Source organism: Salvelinus namaycush, chromosome 5, assembly GCF_016432855.1.
Source record: "Salvelinus namaycush isolate Seneca chromosome 5, SaNama_1.0, whole genome shotgun sequence".
NCBI lineage: Eukaryota > Metazoa > Chordata > Actinopteri > Salmoniformes > Salmonidae > Salvelinus > Salvelinus namaycush.
Window position 1 is genome coordinate 37,247,293 of NC_052311.1, and position 20,836 is coordinate 37,268,128.

General features: G+C 41.2%; 1 protein-coding gene across 1 annotated transcript; it reads right to left on the reverse strand.

The window, feature by feature from the left end:
• Positions 1-373: 373 nt before the first annotated feature.
• On the reverse strand, positions 374-3,409 carry LOC120047096 (NK1 transcription factor-related protein 1-like). The gene is made up of 2 exons (XM_038992637.1): positions 2,965-3,409; positions 374-1,089 (listed from the first exon to the last, which is right to left on the reverse strand). Exons 1-2 carry the CDS (start codon positions 3,407-3,409, stop codon positions 374-376), a joined length of 1,161 nt encoding a protein of 386 aa, XP_038848565.1.
• Positions 3,410-20,836: the final 17,427 nt, after the last annotated feature.

The window sequence follows — 20,836 nt, forward strand, 5'->3', positions numbered from 1 at the left end:
TTGTCAACATTTGTAGGCCTATATACATTTTGACCACGAGTATTCACATTCTATCAAAATGAAAAACAAAAGTCAAATAGAACATTAGCATAATAAAAATATTATTCCCTTGGTAAAGGTAAGTTTTCTTCGAGCATTAAATGTCCTTGACGAAACAGCAACATGAAATGTTCATCAGAGTTCTGCCCATCTTGCGTCAAGTGCATTTTAGTCTTTAGGTAAGGGCATGTCATTAGTTCTCTTAAACCATACGTGTAATATGGTTATTAAGTTAATATTTCATTGGAGTCAATTCGTTTGATAATATCGGTTAATTTAAGACGCCTCTGAAAACATAATGTTTGGGCGTAAAACCACACGTATGTCCATGTCTTTATAGGTGTGAAGTGTAAAACGCAGGCGCTCCGTAGGTCTGAGATCCTAACATGAAAGGTGACAGTACCGCATGACTTGGCAGAAAGGGTAATTGGGTGGTGCAGACTAACCCGCCTGGCCCGTGACCATAGCTCGTGTGCATTGACAGATGGCCGTTCATGGGAGGAGACGGGCTGAGCGGACTCAGGCCCCCTAGTCCATTGCTCTGGCCATTCGGCCCCCCGCCCGTCGGGGCGCTGGTGTCTGCGCCAGGGTTCTGTTTCTTCCACTTGGTCCGTCGGTTCTGGAACCAGATTTTGACTTGAGTTTCAGTCAAACTAAGTGACAGTGCCAAATTTAGCCTCTCACACACGGAGAGGTATCGGGTGCACTTGAATTTGTTCTCCAGTGCAACAAGTTGTTCGTAAGTGAATGCTGTCCGGGCCCTTCGGGGCTTACCCGACTTTGAATCGGAGCCAGAGCGCTTTCGCTTCGGCTTTCCTTGATGACTTTGTCCATTCGACCCTGACTGTTGCGTTTGCTGTCCGTCAGGACTTCTTGGGCTCTTGCTCTCCTTGTCGTCGTCTTCATGGTGGCCCAGTTCCCCCTGGGTATTTTCAGTCAGGCCACTGCTGCTCTCCTCACTAAACAAGTCATCCTGCATCTCGCTGTCAGAGTGGGAGTCTCTGTTGAAATCATTCTCGCATTCGTCCGATCTGTACACCAGCCCCTCATCTGTAAAGAAAACAAGACCTGCAATTGAGTCTTTTCAAATTAAGAATCACAAAGTCCAAGTCATTTAGATAGATAATATTCAATAACTTACCAAGAAGCATATTCTAATTAACATATTGCTGAAGGAAATAGTGATGAAGAATCATGCCAGCTAATGCGTAATGGATAACTTTTTCCTCTATCCTCTATCTATCCTCTCACCTTCATACAATTGTATTTATGAAGATAAACTGTGTTTTTTATCTCCACATGGTGCATTTATGTAGTCTAATGCTGTAGCGTAAGGATTTAATACAGTAGCATATATATGCATAAATAATGCTCTGCGTAAAAATGTAAAAGTCTATCAATGAAATATTGAAAACCTGCTTGTAATATGGTCTACTTTGACACCTTATGGGAAAAATACTTGAGGCCTAATAATTTTGGAAAATCTTTACTCTAATTGAGTATAGGCATACTAAATATTCTAACAATATTATTTATTTTTTAAATCCATTTATGCTACATTATATTAGGCCTAAATTGTTCAATAAGGATAGGCGTATTGTTTCTCAAACTTTTTAGATTAATTTGGTTTGTTTTAATATATGACCATTATACCCCATAACCAGGTGCAAGTTAAATAAACAAAATTGTCTTTCAATTATCTTCAGGAGAAGTCCTACCACACATCACTTTTACGCACACGCGCCATCGTATAACAAAACAAATTATTACAATTTCTTATATCAACCAAATATTTGCGTTAGCCTACTTTTGCATGATTTAAACAATACTTATACATCCAGGGGAATCTTTTTTCCATTAAGGCCTGCACATCTTCAGCATTGTTTGTTGACACAATTTTGGCAATTTGCTAAACCCTCTTCATGTGATCCTATAATCTTAAGAATAATGTTTTTTGGTTTGTTAGTTTGTCTATTTTAGGCAGTCCATAACAAATCACCCGGTCGATATGGCTGGTAGTCCTCTTCTCTGACTGATATTTTAAATGCAAACCCTATAAAGTGGTTACGGAGATCAATGTTTGTTTCTGTATTTTCGTTTAAAAAAATGACAGTGGGGGGCAATATTTGTGTTTATCTTATATCGGCAGACAATATCAATCTCATGCCTCTTTTCTGGGATCAATATCTACCCTAATAATAATAATAATCGGGTTTAATCGTGTAATTATCCGAATTTTGACATTATAATTAAGATGTTGAAGGAGAGTCAGGCAAGCTGCCTGAACGAGATAGGCTACTCAATTCGATAATAGGATATCGAACTAGCCACGTTCCGAATGTCACTCTGGGGCGATTTTCGCCATTATCCTGCAAAGCACTTTTAATGAAATGTAATTGAAGGGTAAAAAAAAAAGAAGAGATTACGTGCATTTTTTCTCTGGGGTAGCCTAAGGGAATGTGTGCATGGCTAGAATATTCCACATCATATAACCTAATTTAACCTCAGATATTATCACATTTATTTCTGAATCAAAATCTATTTGAGCAGAAATAGAGTTACATAATATAGAATGCAAAGTTAGATGTGGAAAATACAATTTCACGAACTCCTTGATCCAAAACAACTTGCAGGACCCTCTAACCTCAAAGACATAGGCTAACCTAATAAGACGAACACTCATCCAGTTCTCTGTCTTGTCATGATCAAAACAAATAGGCTAAAACGTGGTTTTACTAATAGGTGACATTATATAACCTAAGTAATTGAGCGTTTTCCTGAAGCATAACATCTAAGATAACAAAATGTATATTATATGTCGAACCTAAATTAGATTTTTCAGAAACATGTAGGCTATTCAAGTAGGCCTACATCATAAACAACAACACTTTTGGAAAACCAAATGTCACCAAGAAAGACACAAACACTTACTTAGTGCTGTAGATTTTTTACATTCATAGTCTTCTGCATAAGATTTCTGATCTACAGCATGATTCGAGTCGTCACTTCCACGGTTCTCTGTCCCGAAGGCGAATTCACTGCCGGTCCGGTTAGGATTTTGCTTTTTGCTCGTAAACTTATTTGGGTCCAAAATGTCCAAAACAGAAAACGCGGTGGTCCGGTGAACCGTTGGAATTGCTATCGGAGCCGGTTCTTGATGTGGAGAGTTGTTTCGACTGTCCCCTTGCAGAATGTCTATACCGCCGGGACAGGAAAACACCGACAGTTCGTTGTCAGAGAGCCGCTTCTCGCAGTGATTGTCCATGCTTTCTGGAGCGGCCACGACGATCACCGCTGTTTGGGCAGCCACACAAGACGCCGGCGGAGAAGCGATTGAGAGATCTCCCACCTGAACCCTCTCTCTATTCATGACTTCTCTTCAGGCGGAAGAGTACGTTCTCTTCTTCTGAACTATCAGAGATTTAGCACCAAGACAGTAAATTTAAGCTTATCTTTCAACCGATGACATAATATCGCATACAATTTGAGAAAAGTAGTCTAATGTCTGGTGCGGTATTCCTGCACAGCTTGCGTTGCCACCCCTCTACGGCTGCACTGCTCTGGTCAATGTTACACACGGCTGGTAGGAGGTGATGGTTCACTGTTGGATGTTAGTCTCCCTTGCTCAACTCCTTTTTTGGGTTTGAACCATCCCCTCAGGACCCGCCAACGTTTATGTCATGCATGCACACCTCGCCCCCCCCCCCCCCCCCCCCCCCCCCCCACCCCCGTTCGTCGCCAAAACTTAGACACAAGCTACGCCTTATTTATGCATTCATATTCAACTGTGGGTTGTAATTTGCTACGAATTAATCCCATGCCTCTAATAGCCTATTATCTCCATATGCGCGCGTGAGAGGAAGCAGAGGCGCACGGAGAGTGAGGGATGATGCGGTTCGTGATATACTCAGCAGTCAGCTCAGTTTCAACTCCACTGAACTGGAAATGATCTAAATAGGCTTATTTTTCCTTTCTCCCTTGCCTATATCGACCACTTTGTGGTTGTGATACTTTTTGTTTTATAAAGTATTTACAATATCATAAGGCCATGATCTAACTTTTTTATCAGTATTCAGTGATCCATTGCAAATTAAGGTTTTCAGTATAAAATCTGTAAGGGATGGCTATTATTATTATTATTATTATTAGGCTTATTGTTATTTTTTTATAAGCTACCCATTCAAGCATTAGCCTAAACTCATTGCATTCGCTTGATAAAGTTCAGATGAGAGAGATTCGTTATCTTTAAGGCAAATTACAGGGCACTTTCCAAAATTAAATTATGCATTGAATAAACTAAGTAATACCCCTTTCAGTGAAATATTGATTTCTAATCTGAGATGTAAATATTATGCCAGAAAAATAATAGACAAAATAATTTGATTTTGATTTAAAGACGTGTTTATTCTAATCTCGACCTTAAAATTCTACTTACTCTCATTTTATGCACTCCTTAAAACAGTAGAATATGGCACATCATAAAAAGGGAAGAAGAAAAAGAGGTGTGCCAAGCCTCACAAAATTGGATTTCACTCACATACAAGGTCAGCTCTTTGCAATTACTGCGGGCAATGATCATTTGGGCAGTAGAAATTAAAAGTTGGGGAAAATAATGGGCAAAACAATCAGCTGTAATTTTGATAGGAATGAACATGATTATTATATCAAGAGGGCAAGCCCAGGTCAGTGGAGCTGGCTGGGAACCAGCCCTGCTCTCCACTCCACTACAGGAGGCTGACTGACTGCTGATGCAGACTCCAGAGCAGGGTCCACAACGGCCAAGCTGTAATTAAACAACTATTCGATTTTCATCGGATCTATGCTGTGTCCCAACAGTGGTTAGACGCGTCTTTCTTTCTTTATGTTTTCGAAGTTTGTGACTAAATACGCTCATAATTGCCTTATAAATTAGGACCAAACACATCATTGGCTAGGACTTTATTTGCTGGATGAATAAAGGAAAAACTGATATCGATTTTTATGTAACTTTTTCTCCCCAAGGTGTGATGATACCCTACAAAAAACTTTCTCCCTGATACCTCTTTACATTTGTTAATAATGATGATGATTACATAGGCTAGTAATAAACAACAATAGCCTAATTATAAGCATCATCATCGTAACATCATCATATTGAAATATTTTAAAGCTCTTCTTCCCTGTTTGAGCTAAGATGCTGCCGCCACAATGCTGCCACCTCCTTTTAACCCAGATCACCTTCGCCAATGGCACACAAGACACCACTGATATCGAAAAACATATAAAACATTCGTTATAACTTTGAATATGTTTTCACTGATTTTATCCTAAAACAAAACACCTATTTTTCATATTCCCATGTAGGCCTACTATGACACGCATTCATGTGTCCCTTGTGGTCCAACCTCTTGATCTGAATATACACAATTAATTCTACTGCAGCATCCGCGGGTCCTGCTGTCCCGTCGAACAGATTGGGGGGACGTGGTGCCATAATTACTATTTCCACGTTGCCTCAGAGTCCATTCTCCACGTTTAGACGTATAACGCTCGATAATTTGCATGTAAATAGTGTCTTTCAAGACCCTCTTTTTCCACTGAACTTTGAAAGGGCCCCGTAAATTACCGACAGTGACCTGCCAGTTATCCGTACATTAATCACTCAAGTTAAATCTCATGACAACAGCCTCTCTCTTCTTCAACGGCAAAATGAGTCATCTGTCAACATGAAAAACCAGTCTGGCCCTTCCACAGACACCCCAACCCCACCAATGTTATAATAACAGCTGAATAAATAGGGTCACATGCACCAGGCTCTTCCATCTTCGAAAGTCCATGGCAAAATGTTCAGGTCCAGGGCAGGATCTGTGTTTTGTAAAGAACATCAATTTACATCTGATTATACCAAACTGAATGAGTTGAGCAGATTTAACCATTTAAATCTGTATTCCATGTCAGATACATGTATGCTGACTCCCCCACTAGTAAGCAGCATTCATAAGGTTAAAGAGTCCACATAATGATAGAATACACAGACTTGTATGAGCAGTCTTTCAAATTATATACCCTTGGTAAGATGGTTAACCCATGTGTTTTACAATCTGAATAAATACAAATACCCAAATCAGACACTGAAAAAATTATGTTCAACACCCAGTCAGCATCCAATACCGAACATGAGAAGGCCAATCCTGAGAGAGCCCAGGCTCCCAGTGAGAGATATGGTATGGCAGAGTGGGACAGGCATGGCTCCCTGTGAGAGATTGCATGGCAGAGAGAAGGAGACTGGCATGGCTCCCTGAGAGAGATGGGATGATAGAGAGGCAGAGCACTGCGACTCCAAGTTGTGTCAGGTACACTAGAAGATTTAAATCACCATGGAGGGAGAGAGAATCTTACTCAGTAATGATCTTAATTAAGGTTAATGAGCTCTGCTCTGCCTCTAGATTATTAAATTAATCTGATCATATGAATGAATCATAATTAGGATAATTAGAAACTTAGAAATGTATTGCAGATGATACCGTTTCTTGCTCCATAGGGCCCAGAAGAATTATAGTGGGTATGTTAATATCACCAAATCTTGCTTCAGACTTCAGACAATACTGTAGCCTTCCCTCACTTACTCTGTTAATGGTAATAATAGTAACAACAACAACAGTTTTTCACTATAATATCAAAGACTGTGGGCCACATTCAGTAAAATTTGGTAACCGAGTGTTTCTGGCAGACTAATGCAAAACCATATTTTGTCTGCCGTTGGCGTCACAGCGTCCTGTGGGGATTTTCGTCTAGCTACGAAAGAAGTTCTAATGCTGGCTTGTGATAAAGCTGGAAATGAGTGACTTTCTTATGTGAGCTGACCCTGATGTCAGCATACAAGCAGCTGTTTATTGAAATAAAATCCAGCAAGTCAGGTACTTGTACCTAGCTAATGAGCCATTGCATCTAGGGGACATTTAACCTTGTTAATTGGCCATCTTTTAAGAGGTGAACTGTGAATCAACCACAGATTTTTGATACATTTTATTACATTGTTACAGTGGGCATACTGGAACCAGAAATCGGCCCTGGCATTTCTACCACACCGGCCCATTTTTTTCCTTGAGGCCCCCACACCGGCTCATTTCTTTCCTTGTGGCCCCCATTATTAGCCAGATATTGATAATTTTGCGCTACAAACCCAAGTTAGACAGGCCCTCTGTGCAAGAAATGGACCAGCCTATCTGGCATTTGGCATTCAAACTAGTTCAAATACAGCTGCCCTGTTGGATTCTGTTTAAACAATCAGAAAAAATAAATGTTGGAAAAGTACTAGTGCACCACCTCACAACAGTCATAATATGTCACCAGGGTTGGTGAGTCTAGCAACTAACCTGAAAAATGTGGATATACAGTGACCCTTTGATTTGTGCAAGAACATTATGCTACAGTAGAAAGGTTCCGTGCATACACTTAATTAATATGTAACATGAATCCAAACAGTGCAAGATTAACATTTTTTTTCTTATAGCAGAAACCTGGCTTCAGGGTTTGATTGAATAGAACTCTGGGTCTCGTATTGTGCAAATACACTACATAAAAGCAACAAAACACTATGTCTGATTCCTGGTACATTTTCTGTAGAGACATATAGTTCCAGGGAGGGGTGTTTGAGGGGGTCAGCCACGATTGTGAACAGCACGGCAGCGGTTTAACGATTTTGAATGAGCTCTGAGTGGTAAAAACCAGACAATTCCCCATCGCGATGGCACATGACAGTTAAAATGACCAGAAATCAATATTCTGACCAGGTGTCTCACACTGATAAGACCGACCAAGACAATGTTGACTATTAAACTTGACAGCTTGAGATATTACACTATTAGTTATGCTATTTTTAATAATCTATAATATTTGGGCTATAATTAATTAATTATACGGGTCAGATAATATCTGAGGCTGGGATGAGGTCGGAGGGGTCTACTAGGGTGGGTAATGAGAAAGGAGAAATCTAATCTAAGGATGAGGAGCCGTGAAGGAACAAATATACAACCACCTCCCTTCCTCGGATACAGAGGAGAGAGGGAGAGGAGGAAAGGGGAGAAAGGAGGGAGAGAAAGAGGTACATGGGCAGAAAGAGTGAGCGAAAAATATAGAGGGAAATGGCCAGTAAGACCAGTAAGATGAAGGAAAGCATGCATATATAATAACATTTGAAACATTTTTCATGAATAGATCCAAAGCCTCTTTTAGATTTCAGGGGGAACAAAGAGAGATTATATATGAATAAAAAGAGCAGCAAAATTCACAGCTTTGTATTTTGATGTACTACTAAGCCAATCATGGATAACATACACTAGATAATGCCATATGCTGTAGAAGCACTGCTTTTCTCACAAACAAACAGTGACATGTTAAATGTTGAACACACATTCTTCAAGCCGTGCTCCACAGCTAGACAGACACTACTAGCATATGATGCAACACCCCTGTAACTGGGAGAGCTCTCCACATATTGGCTGTGATGGATTGCAGTGTGTAGGTCAGTATTGTGATGTTCTGGGTGAAGGAGAGTATGACTCCACGGTTCCCTGCTGGCTGATCGGGGGTCACCACGGCCGTCTTAATGGCTGCCGCGAGGTGAGACACTTTGCCAGGAGCCAGATCATGTCTGATTTGCAGAGGTTACACATCAGCTGTCAAACGGTTTGCTCTATTTCAGCAAAAGTTTAGTCCTGCTTAAAAACTGAAGCCCCTATAAACAATTAAAAGGGACACTGTTAAGGCTACTGCTTAACTTTTCAGATTTAAGTGTACAACAATCGCACCGACTGCTGAACAGCTACTCCCTGAAATAACTTTCAATAATTTTCTTGGGTCAAATGGAAAATCAAGAGCCACGAAAATGCAATTTTTTTTGAAAATACAGAGCATTTACACGTTTTGTTAAGGTCTAATACAACCATTTTTATCTCAATATCAACCCATTTCTGGGTAACAATTAAGTACCTTACTGTGTTTTAAAATAAAATGGTAAAAAATAAACAAAAATAACTTCTTAGCAAAAAACTATTTCTCAAGCAAGAAGTTTGGAGAGGGAAAACTGAAACTAGCTGTTATTGGCAGAGGTTTAGAAAGTTATTTCTTATTGGTCTATGAACTAATATACCGCCTGGTGATTTTACCAGGCAGGCCAGAACTCCATTCCACCAAAATAGGCAGATATTTCACGTGGTCTTTTCCACCACTAAAATGCATTATCAAATCAAATCAAATCAAATTGTATTAGTCACATGCGCCGAATACAACAGGTGAAACAGTGAAATGCTTACTTACAATCCCTTAACCAACAATGCAGTTTAAAAAATCTGAATCAGAATAAGAAATAAAAGTAACAAGTAGTTAAAGAGCAGCAGTAAAATAACAATAGCGAGACTATATCCAGGGGGTACCTGTCCAGAGTCAATGTGCGGAGGCACCAGTTAGTCGAGGTAATTGAGGTAATATGTACATGTAGGTAGAGTTATTAAAGTGACTATGCATAGATAGTAGCAGCGGCGTAAAAGGGGGGGGGGGGGGGGGGGGGGGGGGGTAGCCATTTGATTAGATGTTCAGAAGTCTTATTGCTGTTAGGAGTGTGTATTGGAGGCGAAGTCAGGTGCAGGAGAGCAGAGCGTAGTGAACAGGCACACTTTTTATTCCGGTCCAAAATGACAGCACAAAGTAACATAAAATGTGCCCAAACACGGAACATAGACAAAAAGTGATGCGCTTAACAATATCCATAATTCCAAAATACACGTAACACAAACAATCTTACACAAGGACATGATGGGGAACAGAGGAATAAATACATATGGATTGATTTGGGAATGAAAACCAGGTGTGCAGGGAACAAGACAAAACAAATGGATACATGAAAAAGGGAGCAGCTATGGCTAGAAAGCCGGTGATGTCGACCGCCGAACGCCGCCCGAGGAAGGAGAGGAGACTTGGCGCACCTGCACCGCTTGCCGTGCGGTAGCAAAGAGAACAGTCTATGACTTGGGTGGCTGGAGTCTTTAACATTTTTTAGGGCCTTCCTCTGACACCGCCTGGTATAGAGGTCCTGGATGGCAGGAAGCTTGGCCCCAGTGATGTACTGGGCCGTTCACACTACCCTCTGTAGTGCCTTGAGGTCGGAGGCCAAGTAGTTGCCATACCAGGCAGTGATGCAACCAGTCAGGATGCTCTCGATGGTGCAGCTGTAGAACCTTTTGAGAATCTGAGGACCAAATCCAAATCGTTTTCAGTCTCCTGAGGGGGAATAGGTTTTGTCGTGCCCGCTTCACAACTGTCCTGGTTTGCTTGGACCATGTTAGTTTGTTGGTGATGTGGACACCAAGGAACTTGAAGCTTACAACCTGCTCCACTACAGCCCCGTCGATGAGAATGGTAGCGTGCTCGGTCCTCCTTTTCCTGTAGTCCACAATCATCTCCTTTGTCTTGATCACGTTGTGGGAGAGGTTGGTGTCCTGGCACCACACGGCTAGGTCTCTGACCTCCTCCCTATAGGCTGTCTCAACATTGTCGGTGATCAGGCCTACCACTGTTGTGTCATCGGCAAACTTAATGATGGTGTTGGAGTCATGCCTGGCCGTGCAGTCATGAGTGAACAGGGAGTACAGGAGGGGACTGAGCACGCGCCCTTGAGGGGCCCTGTGTTGAGTTCCGACCATGCAGTAATATCTAACCAGTAATCTAACCTAACAATTTCACAACAACTACCTTATACACACAAGTGTAAAGGAATGAATAAGAATATGTACATAAAAATATATGAATGAGCGATGGCCGAACAGCATAGGCAAGATGCAGTAGATGGTATAGAGTACAGTATATACATATGAGATGTGTAATGTAGGGTATGTAAACATTATATAAAGTGGCATTGTTTAAAGTGGCTAGTGATACATTTATTACATACATTTTTCATTATTAAAGTGGCTAGAGATGAGTCAGTATGTTGTCAGAAGCCACTCAATGTTAGTGATTGCTGTTTAACAGTCTGATGGCCTTGAGATAGAAGCTGTTTTTCAGTCTCTTGGTCCCCACTTTGATGCACCTGTACTGACCTCGCCTTCTGGATGATAGCGGGGTGAACAGGCAGTGGCTCGGGTGGTTGTTGTCCTTGATGATCTTTTTGGCCTTCCTGTGACATCGGGTGGTGTAGGTGTCCTGGAGGGCAGGTAGTTTGCCCCCGGTGATGCGTTGTGCAGACTACCCTCTGGAGAGCCTTACGGTTGTGGGCGGAGCAATTGCCGTACCAGGCGGTGATGCAGCCCGACAGGATGCTCTCGATTGTGCATCTGTAAAAGTTTGTGAGTGTTTTTGGTGACAAGCCGAATTTCTTCAGCCTCCTGAGGTTGAAGAGGTGCTGCTGCGCCTTCTTCACTATGCTGTCTGTGTGGGTGGACCATTTCAGTTTGTCCATGAAATGTCAAAAAAATTCATTGCTCGGAAAAAGTAAAAATGACTACTTTTATGTTATTTTTTTTATTTTATTTTATTTTATTTTATTTTTTTTTATTTTTTTTGGGGGGTGGATCAGCTTAATATTGCGGAAAGAATGTTGCTTCCAATGTAATTGTCTGCATCATTTCCAATCCCCCATATTTTTTTGGGTAAATATATATATCCATTCACGTATGCATACATATACACATATATACATACACATACCTACATAGACATACATACTTTTTTAAAGAGTATACCTTTATTATTATTCCCCGCAAACCCTACCACCGATCCCCCAATTGGAGTAAACTGATAAACATTTCTGTTTTTACCTTCAATTTATACATCTTATACACATTTTACAGACACAGTCTACTTTATAATAGTTCTCTCTTGTTTGTTCTTAGTCCTTCCTCTATTTCTGTTGTCCATCCAGTTTGATTTCCACTTGTAACTGTGCTATTTCACAATAGCTCCGCACCTATACACATTTCACAGATCCCGTATGCCCTACATTGTTTATCTTGTTATTAGTCCCACCCTTCAGCTCCACTCAACCTTTCCCATCTATCTTCCAACATCATCCATTTCGGATTTTTATTTGCCATATATTTTTCAACTGTGCTGTGATGCTTCACAAAAGATTTGAATCTTCCTATTCTCATAGCTTCCACGGATTGTAAATTAAAACTACTTTTATGTTAATGAATGAGGCGGAACACACTGTTTTTAGAAAATTAAAAACTTGTTAGAAAATAATTTGAAATTGACAAGTTGAAAACAGCCTATAAATAAAAACAGGCTGCGTGTCTTGGTTTGAGGGCAGCACAGATTAAATGTACTGGGCGTAACAATCACATTCTGGAATGGAAAGAATGTTCTAACATCACATGCATAAAAAAACTCACGCTGGGGCGACCGTTAGAGATATTTGGAACTCACGCATGAAAGGGTTAAGGGACATGGACAACTGTGAGGAGGAGAGTTTATTCTCCAGGTCTTTATTAACCATTTTCCAGAACTTCTTGGGGTTAGACCCATAGACAGAGAACTGCTCCTCAAAGTAACTAACTTTGGCCTTCCGGATAGCCTGAGTACACTTATTTCTCATTTGCCTGAACGAGAGCAAGTCAGCCTGATTATGCATGTGGCGAGCCTTTCACCAAACGCAATTCTTGAGGTGGAGTAACTCTGCAAGATCACGGTCGAACCAGGGGCTGAACCTGTTTTTAGTTCTCATTTTCTTTATTGGGGTGTGTTTGTTAACAATATCACTGAAAATATCAAAAAAGAAGGTCCAAGCTGATTCTATACCAATTTACAGAGGCCAGTTCATGAAGGAAGGCTTGCTCATTTAATTTTTTTAGCAAGCGTCTACGACAAATCACTGAGCAGCCATTACGAACACAGGCTGTAAAACAGTGATCCCTAAGGTCATTACAGAAAACACCAGAGAGAGTAGCCTTTTCTGGGTTTTTGGAGTCATACCTTGTGGGATTGGTAATAATCTGAGAAATATTTAGGGAGTCCCATTGCTTTAGGACTTGGTCAGGTGGTTTAAGCATGTCCCAGTTTAGGTCACCTAGCAGGACAAATTCAGATTTAGTGTAAGGGGCCAGTAGAGAGCTTAGGGCAGGTATGGTACAGGCCGGTGCTGATGGAGGACGATAACACCCAGCAACAGTCAACAAAGAGCTATTTGAAAGTTTAATGCTTAAAAGAGTATTCCAGAGTATTCCATACATATAACTTTATTGACAAAATGTGGATGGGAATAGTATTTCTTACCGACACACCTTAAAAGGCATATATCCAGTAACGCTCTCACAAGGATAACACCTTGAAGAAAAAAATACTTCTCGAGCTGAGGCCTAGCTGAGGCCTATATGTATACCCTTTAACTGACCAATAGGAACCTAGAAACAGTGCATGCTCAGGGCATGTACAAGGGTGTGGTGCATGGCTACTAAATGATTGGCTAAGGCCACAATCTATCAATCTCTTGTGAGGGGTGAGAAGGGTAAGGATGGGTGAGGGCTAGGCATCACGGAGCTACAAAACAAATAAAAAACCAAGATGCTCATGCCCATAATGTCCAGGAGGGGGAATAATTGCACAATCATTTTCACAATTTCACAGTATTATTCCAACCTCGTAGTGAGAAAATATATATAAAACAGTAAAATCAGGGCCTCCCGAGTGGCACAGCGGTCTAAGGGACTATATCACAGTGCTAAAGGCGTCACTACAGACCCTGGTTAGATCCCAAGCTGTGTCACAGCCGGCCGCGACCGGGAAACCCATGAGGCGGCGCACAATTGGCCCAGTGTCGTCCGGGTTAGGGGAACGGAGATCATCCGTTCACTGACTCTGGGTCTCACAAAGACGGTTGGAACCAATAACCTCAAATTTGGACTCATCAGACCAAAGGACAACTTTCCACCAGTCTAATGTCCTTTGCCCGAGTTTCTTGGCCCAAGAAAGTCTCTTCTTCTCATAAGTGTCCTTTAGTAGCGATTTCTTTGCAGCAATTCAACCATGAAGGCCTGATTCAGGCTGTCTCCCCTGAACAGTTGATGTTGAGATGTGTCTGTGAAACATTTATTTGGGCTGCAATTTATGAGCCTGGTTACTCTAATGAACTTATCCCCTGCAGCAGAGGTAACTCTGGGTCTTCCTTTCTTGTGTCGGTCCTCATGAGAGCCAGTTTCATCATAGCGCTTGATGGTTTTTGCGACTGCACAAGAAGAAATGTTCAAAGTTCTTGAAATGTTCAACCCCTACCTTGTCACAACACAACTGATTGGCTCAAACACATTAAGAAGGAAAGAAATTCCACAAATGAACTTTTAACAAGTCACACCTGTTAATTGAAATGCATTCCAGGTGACCTCATGAAGCTGGTTGACAGATTGTGCAAAGCTGTCATCAAGGCAAAGGGTGGTTACTTTGAAGAATCTCAAATATAAAATATCTTTTGATTTGATTAACACTTTTTTGGTTACTACGTGATTCCATATCTGTTATTTCATAGCTTTGATGTCTTCAATATTATTCTACAATGTAGAAAATAGTAAAAAATTCATAAAAACCCTGGAATGACTAGGTGTGTCCAAACTTTTGACTGTTACAGTATATTTGGGCTCTCGAGTGGTGCAGCTGTCTAAGGCACTGCAACTCAGTGCAAGAGGCGTCACTACAGTCCCTGGTTTGAATCCAGGCTGTATCACATCTGGCCGTGATTGGGAGTCCCATAGAGCGGCGCACAATTGGCCCAATATCATCCAGGTTTGGCCGTCATTGTAAATAAGAATTTGTTCTTAACTGACTTGCCTAGTTAAATAAAGGTTAAATGTAAAAAATATTTTTAGGTCATTACATCCAGCTGTTTTTATTGAAACAAGGTAGTTAAATGAAAACGCACCGTAGCAGGCAAAGGCATCTATTTTCTATGCAAACTTTCTAAATGTCGACAAAAAATTACTGTACAAGTTAATGAAAACATAGCTACTGTCCCTCTAGTACCTCTGACATGGGACTCTCCAGATCTTCTGCCTGGCTCGTAATGGTGAGAGAGGTTAGTTTTTATGTTGCCCTGCAGTAACAGCAGCCCAATCAATATGCAATACCTCTGTTTGAACAACAGATAAATATTACCCATTGGGCAGTGGGGTTACAGTGGACCACCCACCTCTCTCTGGCCCCTGACAGGCAGACTTTATTTTGTCCATGGTGCAAATCTCCTTCTGGGAGTAGAAGAGCTGGATTTATACACAGGGATGTGATATCTACCACCGCACTTGTGGATCAGGCTTTAAATTGTGGTAACGTGCCAGATGCAGGAGTAGTTTAAATGCATTGGAACCCAGGGCCCTATGAGTTTAATTAACAGATGGAGTGCTGGGTATAAATCTGCTGACATCACACGCTTTTATGGCGAAGAGGTGGACGGTGTGGCCCTCGGGGGGGATATTCACGGCAGATGATGATAGGCTAATCAATCGATACATTTTTATTTGGTATAGCGTCTCATACAAAGGAGCAGTTATGTCAGTCCTGGAATATTCAATTAGAGAAATGGTTTTCAGTGATTGTTAATTGATATCTAATAGTCATTAACTACTCAAAGATTATAGTAGTTTAAACCTGCTGGTGGTTGTAGATACAACTCACCTCTCAGCACAAGTGTAAACCCAGGTCAACAATGAGGCATGTGACTTCAACTTTACGAGAATTCTAACAAGGGGGTATCATGTATCCCTTGCTCTCATTATACCTGTTAGAAAATCATAGTGCAACCTACACAGTGAGACTATAACACAAAATAGAACAATCAAGGGACAATGATTGGTTTTCTGGTTTATAGGTTGTTGGCCAAAATAAGTTATTCTGGTTTGTCATAAATCGAGGTTTTATTTGAGTAGTGTGTTAAGTCTTATAAAACCTGTCTTTACTACGGTACTACAGACATACCAAGTGGCATCTGGGACTGCTACTGTTCAACTTTGGTGAACTCTATGGCTTAAAGGTTCCTACATTTTATGGAAAACAGAATGAGGGATACATTCCTTAGGGAAAACCAAGTGACTACTTAAGGACACAGTCTAAGGATTGTACATCTTGCAAAAGCAATTAGGCTTTGGTGAAGGTTTGTTCCCCTGTATCATAACTGGTCCACAAAACAGGATGGATAATTAGAGTGAGATGCGTACGTTGGCATTGAGGCTGAGGGGATGTCATCTCCCATGCAATGATCAGCCCTCTCTGTCAAATTCAATCAGGCTAGAGCTGCATTGCAAGTCTTTTAGAGCAGATAAGTAATTCATGATGTTCCACTCTGAAACAATTATACAACATTCTGACTCTGTTGGGTTATGCACATCATTGTCAGTGAAGGCAACAGTAGTTAGTCTCTGTCACGGATGTATCCTTTCTGTGACCTTTTCAAAAGGTTATCCATCTGCACTTGCTCATGTATTGAACGTTCAGTATTAAGAGTTGGTTTCGTGTATGAACAACTAAATTCACCTCAGCAACAAACAAATCGATACGTACTCTGTGATAGTCATTGGTTTCCACGCAGCCACCTGCATCCGTTAAATGTGCAGAAGCCATGTAACACATCATGTCTCCAAGCAAATTCGGCGACAAAAATATGGAGACAAGGAAAAAAAAGCAAATAAAGCCAATGGTGTTATCAACAATTTAGCAGACAGATATGGTATTGATTTCTTCCAATGGCGTCTTTTATCTCACCGACACAATGAATCCACTCTCCTGGGCTCACTATTTTTTATGGCCAAACATATTCTCCAAAGACAGAAGCAATCAAAAACATACGGATAATACTAATATTAGCCAATATAAAGAAAACAATGGACAGTGGTGGAGTCAGGATGACTTGAGAAACACTGTAACTGCTCACACAGTATAAGACATGCTGATTATGTGTTAGGGCTTTATTTGAAACTGAAAGTGCTGTCGAACAGTTAGAGACAGACAAATGAAATGATTTTATGGCAGGATGAATTATATTATGCCATGGAGCTCTTCTATATTTGAACATATTTATAGAGAGAATATATTCAATCTATCATACCATTTATCAAACTCGGTAAAATACCATAATATCCATGTTAATCACTGGAGGTTAGCAATTACTGGCCTCATTTATGGTCATACTGCCCTCACAGTTTCATAGCCGTTGTTAATTAAGATCATCCCCATTAAGAGCCTAATTAACAATTAGCACAAAAATAATTAGTGAATGGTGACATTTCACTTGTTACATTGTTTAAATTATTATTTGAAATTGCCCTTGGAGAAATTCTGTCACAGTTACATAATGTCAGCACTTTGTCATGGGAGACACAGTGACAGTCAGACAGACTGTCTGCCAACACTGTTTGTACAGGGATGGAGCTCTGCCTTCAGGCAGCAACCCAACCACAGTCCTGTTAACAAGGCTTTCTTGGACTGCAGTGTTTGTGTGTGTGTGTGTGTGTGTGTGTATGTGTATGTGTATGTGTATGTGTATGTGTATGTGTGTGTGTGTGTGTGCGCGTGTGCGCGTGCGTGCGCGTGCGTGTGTGTGCGCGTGTGTGTGCGTGTGTGTGTGTGCGTGTGTGTAGAGTCATAGTATGGAGACACTGACCCTGAACATGCTGGTATTGTAAATGTTCAATTTGGACAAATTAAATAAAATCAACTAAACATCAGTTAATGTTTAAATCAATTCAACAGACTTTAAGATTACAAGGATTGTAATCACTACACTTACAGCACCTCTCCATGGATTGTATCATTCCCTTACAGGCAGCAGGATGTTGACATGACCAATTATGTCTCTCAGGAAGAGAGGAAGGAGATAATCAGAGAGAGAGAGTAATAGTAAATCTATGGCTGAATCTAATTACAATTAAGTTGTTTATTTAAATGAGATACATGAGAACTTTCTGCAAACGTGGTAATTTAGAGTGAGATTGAGACTAACATGCATCTGAAGGTGAATCAGGAGGAATATTCATTGGTTCTGACAGGTTGAACCTGTCCCTTAGTCACTAACTACTTACAAGACCCCCAAGAGATGTGGCTGCTCTAATCAAATCTGTGATTCACTTCTTGCTGAATATTTTCCAGAGTAAGAAAGTGATGATTCATTAAATGAATACTGATGAAAAGCGGCGATGAGGTCCTCAGCAGAGCTCCCTAACGTCACTATGATTTCTGAGTGACACAGACAGAGATGTGATGTGACAAAATATCATATTCGCTTTTCACCCTTTTCTCATTACTCGAGAGATGCTTGGACAGAACTCAATTTGCCTTCCAACAGATGTAATAATGAGGAGAAGAGTTCCCTTTGTCTCCATGGCTGTTAGTAAACATCTTTGCTGAAGGGCTCTTGAAGTGCAAGGCTTCTCTGAATACCCAGGGCATGCACAGAAATCCACTAAAATAAGTCACTGAGCTACAAGGGGATTGGCTCATTGTTGAAAAATACCCAGAGAGATTATGTTTGGGACAGTAGGCAGTGTAAGACTGAGTCTTGATAGAGGTAAGGAGGCCTGAAAGTCTTCCAACAGAGAGAGGAGAACCCAGCCTCATCTTAAGACAAAACAGAACATTTCTAATTTCCCTTTGGTGGGCGAGCTGTCTAATTGCTGCTTAGTTTCGCCAGTCAAGTAATTGGAGGCAATGTCTTAAAAACAGCCACTAGTAGTTAAGCCCCCGTGCCAGGGCATCTGCTGAACAATACTGACATCTCATCACGGCCAGCGGCTCCAGGAGAGGAGTGAGAATCCGGTCTCTCTCCTCTCGAATGGGCAAGCAATCTTCAGAAAATTAAGTCTGAAAAGCTGGGGAAGAGCGCTGTGATTCATCGCGACAGACTCTGTCAAGCACAGACCTATTAGAGTCTCTGTGTGCATGTGGGTGCAATGCTGTCATTTGTGCAACGGGAGCATCTGCAAAGTGATCTGGCTGCCAGGCCAGAAACAAGCTTCTGCTGCTGTTAAGGTGTGTGCCACCAAAATACCCAGACCTCATTTGACAAATGTGCCCATTTGCCACTATACTTAGGAGATGTAGACTGATTAAGATCCATTGCTGATGGATAGAATAAAACAAGATATAGCCAAAACATACATTTGGACTGGTTTTCCTCTTTGCCCATAGCAGCTCTCACATTGCAGTAGAATGGAGTATTGTGACTTTTTAGCAACAACAAGGAGGACAGCCACCGCCAATGTCACACTAACCTTGTTGACTTGATAATCAGGTCTACAGATAACCATGGAGACCATCACTTCGAACATGTAACTTGTGGTAGAATAGATGAACAACAATAGAGCAGAATCACCAGGCATTTTTATTCAACATTAGCCTAAATACACCTTTTTACAGTACCTGGATAGAAGCCATCAGGAGAGCAGCAGAAAAGTTATTTAGCAATAGAGGAGACTTAGCTTAGCTCAGTTGGTTAAAGACACCCTGAAAGGAACCTATTGATTTTAATTACACAGAACAGCCCATGGGGACAAAAGGACTTTGGCTGTTTATTTAGCCATTCCCTCTGACTGTGATTGTAGGGACCGCGATAAAAATCAGCCCCCTAATTATTACCATATTAAGGTAGAGATTGTCTGGAGGCCCTGTCTTTTGTATTTAAAGGAAAAAAGACAGGGAGTAAGGCAAAAAGGAAGACATCAGAAGAGGCCACTTAAAGCAGGTGATGCTAGAACGCACAAACCACAGCCTGGACTCTTCACTCTTGGTTTGCTAACCCAACAACCATCAAACAGTTATCAACAAACCCAGATATCTGTGATGCAGCTGCAGCTTACTCACAGTGAGATATGAAATGACTATTCTCAATCTTGGAAGTCAACATACTGTCCAGCTGTTAGAAGCTGTAGAGCTGAAAAGGTGAAGATAAACCGGTACGCTGTGAACAAATTCTAGCTCAGTTACTGACACCTCATGTCAATGATGCCTCTTGAGGAGTAGATCAAGATTTCTCTGCCCTATGACTAGACAAGGTTTCTCCCATGGATATTCAATTAGATCAGGATCTGATAATCACCTGGACCCAGGTTAGATGGCATCAAAGATCACGGTTGGGAGAGTGTTTGCTCTTAAGATTAGCTGAATTGGTATCGCTGGCCAGGGTTTTTCCATTAGAACTTAAAAAAAAAAAAAAGTGGCAGACTAGATATACTTGAAATGAAATCCTAGCCATATACAATATGGATGCAATAGTGTTCGTCCAGAAATCTTTGAAAGAATATTGATTGTCTTGGTTTCCAAAACAAGGGACAAATATCCTCCTCTATGAAGTAAAAGTTAGAGCAACAGAGCAGCTCTGTTATGCAAGATCCCCAATCATACCACGGGGAGTATATCACAGCACTGTCCTTCTAACCCTTAAATTCTCCTGTAGAGAGTACCTACAGAATGCTATCCGCTGTCAGGCAAAGCGCTGTCCTGTCCTTCAGTTTGAGTCAGCCACCATGCCTAACAGAGTGAAATTGACCTGTATTAAGGCACCTTCACTCCAGCTAAATGATTTGATCATAGACCCTGACAGATGTTTGGCTGGGTAATTGGTTGTTTATGGGACGAGAGGAAAGGAGTGGAGAGGTGGTCACTAGGTGTGGGGACAGCCATGGTCGCAGGGTGCTGTTCCAGCCCTGTCCATCCCAGATAAGCCATTCAGATGGGCCTGCTCCTATCTATCTCTCTGCTGGCCGGGACAGCCGGTAATCTGCCTCCTTTAGCCAGCGGCGTCCAAGCCACACCACTCAGCCGCGGCCCACAGGAATGAATGAACACATTC

What these genes read in the sequence shown, in the direction of transcription:
- LOC120047096 (XM_038992637.1), bottom strand. Translation starts at nt 3,409, where the DNA reads ATGAATAGAGAGAGGGTTCAGGTGGGAGATCTCTCAATCGCTTCTCCG. An exon ending in ATCTACAGCACTAAGTAAGT is followed by an intron (nt 1,090 to 2,964) that starts GTTTGTGTCTTT and finishes TTTTCTTTACAG; the next exon opens with ATGAGGGGCTGGTGTACAGA.